General features: G+C 51.9%; 1 protein-coding gene across 2 annotated transcripts; it reads right to left on the bottom strand.

The window, feature by feature from the left end:
* Positions 1-303: 303 nt before the first annotated feature.
* On the bottom strand, positions 304-5,044 carry TMEM200C (transmembrane protein 200C). 2 transcript variants are annotated; one of them, XM_030445238.1, is made up of 2 exons: positions 4,932-5,044; positions 304-2,679 (listed from the first exon to the last, which is right to left on the bottom strand). In XM_030445238.1, the coding sequence occupies exon 2, from the start codon at positions 2,634-2,636 to the stop codon at positions 984-986; it is 1,653 nt and encodes a 550-aa protein (XP_030301098.1). In that variant the 5' UTR covers positions 2,637-2,679; positions 4,932-5,044; the 3' UTR covers positions 304-983. The 2 variants fall into 2 exon arrangements, with proteins under 2 accessions (XP_030301098.1, XP_030301097.1); XM_030445237.1 differs by lacking the exon at positions 4,932-5,044 and adding an exon at positions 4,655-4,890.
* Positions 5,045-5,340: the final 296 nt, after the last annotated feature.

Genomic DNA, 5,340 nt, shown 5'->3' with positions numbered 1-5,340 from the left:
TTAATAGGACAAATCTTAAAAAAAATTTTTTTCTTAGCATGTCAAAATCTCACATTTCATCAGCTGCCACAGAGCACTCTTATCAATGAAGACAGAATCTGTTAATTGAAGTGTGGTTTCTTGGTAAGCAAATCAGTATTGTTTTGAAATTAATCCTAAATTATTAATTACCCACTTAAAAGCATAAGCAAACTTTGGGCTTCATAGCATCTCTATAATCTTTTCAAGAAAAAACAAAAAAAACCAAACCATTTCTGATATCTGTAATTACTTACCAAAATAAAGGACTTTTTTGTGTGGCAGTTTTGTTTGTAAATGTTTTATTAAAAAAAAATATTTTAATGCTATTAGTCAATACATGTATAATAATACTTAATAAAGCATGATGTAGTAGTAGGTATTTTTGATTGTAATGGTTTTAACTAAATTTTCAGAGCTCTGTTCCACTCCAGTCTTTTCTAAATCATCATTTTTTCCAGAATTTAAACAAACTCCTTCTTTGTCAAGGTACATCATCCTTAAGGCCTTGCAAACTTATAGAGATTGAACCAAAACAAAGAGAGAGCTCAGCTTTCTTGATCTGAAGACCACATTGCTCTTGAGCTTAAAAAGGTGCCTGCAGTTTTCAAGCAGTTAGTGGCAAATCAGCAAGAAAGAAATCAGAGGAGAAGGGGCACTTGGAAATCAAAACAGTAAAGTGCACAGTTATACTGTCCGAAATTGTATTAATCTGATCCAAAGAACTTGCTAGACTGTGGATATTTAATACAATTTGTCTTGCATGGAACATACAATCACGATCGGACAGAAAGGATTTTCTTTTTCTTTTCGAAGTCATCTACAGGATTTACTGAATTCAAATTTTCAATGGTAACATACTGCAGCTCTTTGGATATTCATCAGTTTCCTAAGTCCACAAAGAGATGGAGAAGAGGGGAAGGTGTGGAGGGTTCCACGGCGTCCTCATGCCTTTTTGGTGTTGTTTAGATGCCAGTACTCTCCAGTTCCCCATCCTCCAGCCCTAATGCAGCATTCGACCTTGAAATCATGAAGAGTTTCTCTTTATTTGTGTACCGTCTCTGAGTTTGCTGGGATTGCTCCCCTGTTTGTTCTCTGCTGGTAGCCTTGAGGGGGTCCATCTTCTCAGCTGGTTCCTCCTCACAGTCCTGGATTTTACTGGCTGGGGTGTTGGCAACTGACTCCAAGGAGGTGCCTGCCTCCTCCAGGTGGCTGTAGCCCTTATTGCTGCTGGAAGGCTCAGACTGGGAGCTCTGTGAGTCCGTCCTGGTGATGGCAGGAGGGGTAGCGGGGGGCGACCCCCCCAGATCCAGAGATCTGGAGTAGCTAGAAGATGCCTTTAACAAGAGGCTGGAGTCTGGGTCCCTGCTGACAGCTGAGGGGGACTGAGGTGACTCAGGGAAAAGGGGACGCCTGGCATCAGGCAAGCAGCTGGTACTCTGTCGCCTGAGAATCAGCTTGTGCCTCCTCGTCCCACAGCCTCCCTCAAGGTGGCTGCTGCTGAGGTCGGTCAGGCTGAGTTCAAACTCCCCCCGGTGAATCTCCCGGGCTCCCCTCTCCCCAGGGGGCCTCCGCCAGCCTCCCCCTCCTCCACTCGGCACCAAGGGCAGGAGGGTGAAAGTGCTGAAGGAAGAGCCGACAATGGAGCTGGCTGTGCTGCGCCGGCCCCAGCTCTCTGGTGGGCTGCAGGGGGGGCTGGCAGCCGTAGAGCCGGCATGGGTGGTCCGCTCCTGGTAGATGCTGTACACGGGCTCAGCCAGGCTGGGTGGCTGTGGTTGGGTGCAGAAGGAGGAACGCCGTGACGAGGACACCAGGTCCAGTGGGGAAAGGGAAACACTCAGTCCCGGTGGCCAGGAGCTCCTGGCCAGCATGGCTGCAGTACCCAAGCCTTCACCACCAGGCTTTAGGTCCAGGCCTCGACACTGCACATAGTTGACAAAGCCATTGAGAGGGGCTGAGGCTGGGGTGCCTCCATCCTTGGCCCGCAGGCTGTGGGCATCGATGACAGTAGAGTAGAGGTCACGCAGGTTGATGATCTTGGTCTTCTTGTCACGGTTCTCGTGCAGTACCGCGTTGGCGCAGATGAAGAGGAAGATGCCAATACCCATGATGAGGGGGCCGAGCACCTTCAGCTTGTCTGAATGCAAGTAGCTCGAGAAAAGTCGGAAAAGCAAACCCACCGAGGCCTGGGGAGATGAGGAAGAGGAGGGGCGATGTGGCGACCCCTGGGTGGTAGCAGTGGTGGAGGCGTTGGCTCTGGGGGGTGATTCTGGATGGGTCCCTGCTTGTGCCACTTCCTGGCTCTGGGAATGGCTCTTGGGGGTGCCACCCTGCGGTGCCAGGTGCCAGCCCCCACTTACGCTGCCTTCTCTGTACACCTGGTTGGGCTTCGGCCAGTAGCCCACCACAGCCAAGGCGATGCCCACCAGCAGTACCAGGATGCCACAGAGGGCAATGAGCCCTGAGAGGGAGCACAGCTTGAGCTTGCCCTTCACCACCACCACGTCGTTCTTGCGCTTCTTTTTGACCTTGCGTTTGCGTTTAGGGACTTGGCTTTGAGGTCTCAAGGGGTCCTGTTTCCTAGCTGAGATCCTCAGGAGACCTCCAGTGGCAATCATGGCTAGCTACCCAGAGCACTACCCCCTGCGGTCACTCCAGCTCCTGTAGTGAAAGGGAGAAGAGAAGAGGGTGAGGACCAGGGTAAGATCTACAGCATAAGAGGTGTCTGCTCTTCCTCATTCAAACTCCTGCTAACACCCTCAACAAGTGGGATGGAGGTTGACACCAACAAGCTGATCTTTGGCCACACAGCTCCCATGTGCAAGTAAGAGATAGGCAGACAGACAGCAGCTAAACTGCCATGTGTCCCACTACACTCTTGCCAAACAACTAACTAATTTCTTTACACTCCAAGTAAATGACAGAAAGAGTAATATCTGCTGTGTAAACAAAGAGAAGAGAAGGATCTTGCTGGTCTCAGAAGGAGACTGGAGCTCAGAGGATGCTGATCCCACTCCCTAACAGGGCCTGGGGTTATGCTGCACACTGACTGCTTAGTTATGTCACACAGCATTTGAAGGGTTGAGGGAAATAAAATCAGGAAAGCAGAATATGTCATCTATAGAGATGATTTGTTTCATTACACTATTTATACATTACTTGGGGGGAGGAGGGGGTAGGGTAAGATTAAACATTTTACTTGCCCTTTTTAAATTAGCGGGAAAGGAATTACTGTGACATGCACAAGGGAAACATTTGAACACTGGAAAACAGTGCCCTGTGAAAGTTTCCTCCTAGCCATTTGCACCTGATCTGCAATACTACAGAAATTAACCTCCTGCCTCTGGTCCAAAGGCATCCCTGGTTTGGGAACATGTGAGATGATGCTCCAGGTAACTGTTATGTAACAGCAGCAAATTCCACCCGCCCCCCCCCCCCCCTCCGCCCACACTTCCCCCTGAAAGTAGAGATGGTGGCTGGCAGGTGAGAGATGGCATGTCAGATTTTAAAGGAGATGCAGACCTTTACAAGTCACCCAGGTAAATGGCAATGACTGCTTGTAGGGACTCCAGCTAGGGACTAAACATCGAATATTTATGGCTTTTGTTTTACTGGACCATCAGAAATCATCTTTCTGTTCCACTGATCTGAGCTACAAAATACAGCATGTAGGAGCAATTCCTGCACTATTACAATTCTTTCTTAAAGATATTCTTTCATGCTACCCAAGATAAGAATCCCCTTCCCACTTTCTCTTTCTGAGTGTTGGACTATTTCTTCTTTGAGGGAGCAAAAGATGACCGCATCGAATATAATTTAATTCACAAAGTTCAATTCCTTGCACTGAAAGGCGATTAAGTAAGTACTGAAGATAAAATATCATCTTGCTCCCCATCCTCCGTTCAGCTTTTAAATCTCATTTCTTTTCTATTCTATGCCCAGATTTGCCACGTATGCAGTAATTTTGTGTCTCATTTACACCGTTTCTATTTTCCCCGGAAAAAGAAGGGTGTTGTCAGCGAGGACATTGCTAATTTACTCTCAGAGGTATTGCACGCTCAAAACAAAGAGCAGAGACTTCTCTTTCCTACCACTGAACTATTTATTTAAAAGAAGAAAAAAAAAAAAAAAAAAAAAGAAAGAAAAAAAGAAAAACAAAAAACAAAAAACAAAAACGCAAACCACAAAAGAAAATCATAACAAAAGAGAATTTTTTGTTGATGCAAAAGTGTTAATTATGGGGCATGCTTTGCTTTCATTGCCGCTTCGTCGGTCTCGTTCTTTCTGCTGCCCCGCTAGCCAGCAGTCCGTCTCCTCTACAACGGCGAGCACAGACGGCCATTAGCTCCGAGCATCACTGCCGCCCCCGATCCGGCATTGCCTGGCACTCACTTGTGGCGACGGAGGGCACCGCCGGACCACCGGCCGCTGACCGCGACCACAACGCAGTAAAACAACCCGGGACTCGCCGGGGCTGGAGCCAAATTCGCACGAACTGGCCGCCACCTCCATCCTCATCCCATCCCACCGTCTCCCGCTCCTCAAGCGAGCCCTCAAGCACCACCCCGACCGTGCCCGGTAAAGATCAAATACAGTTTTAGCGGTGCTAAGAGGAGCCCGTTTAACCCCTTCTCACCCCTCGGGAGCCACAGACGGGGCTCGCTGGGATCCCGCCGACCCGCACCATCCTCCAGAAGCTCCGTCAGCGGATCCCGGTTGCGCCCGCCGGGGGCTATCGCACCCTCCTGCCGGTGCCCCGCGTCTGTGCTGGCCCCGCAGCTCCCGGCCGTCGGGGCAGCGCCGGACAACAGCCCCGAGCACCTCCTCGGGGCGTCGGTCGGGGGTCTCCGGCAGACGGAGCCGCCGTTCAAGATGGCTCAAGATGGCAGCGGTGGGGGGCCGCGGTCACTTACCGAGGAGGACCGGGGAGAAGTCCGCGTGGGAAGCGGCCAAGCCGCGGCGGGGAAGAAACTTTCCGGCCCGAGCGAGCATCCCCACGCAGCGCCCGCCCCGCCGCCGCTTCGCCGCCCTTTACGGCCCCGGGTGGGTGGGCGGCGGGGCTGGGCCGAGCGCCGGGCGCCCCCTCCGCCCCGCCGGCGCCGGCCGCCTCAGGGAGCTCCACGGGAGCGCTGCCCCTTCTCCATGCCGCATCCTTCCGCCGCGGGGCCGCCCCCTCGGCAGCGCCCGACGGAGCCGCTGCCTCTGCCGGTGCCGCCGCTGCGGGCGGTGCGCGGCTGCCGGCCGGACTCGGCGCCGTTGCTAGGAGACGGGAGCCGTGACACAGGGAAATTGCGGCAGGATGGCCGCGGCCCCCGCCCCCGC

Source organism: Calypte anna, chromosome 2, assembly GCF_003957555.1.
Source record: "Calypte anna isolate BGI_N300 chromosome 2, bCalAnn1_v1.p, whole genome shotgun sequence".
Taxonomy (NCBI): Eukaryota; Metazoa; Chordata; class Aves; order Apodiformes; family Trochilidae; genus Calypte; species Calypte anna.
Note: the sequence above shows the minus strand (reverse complement) of the source record. Positions and strands in the feature narration are given on the sequence as shown.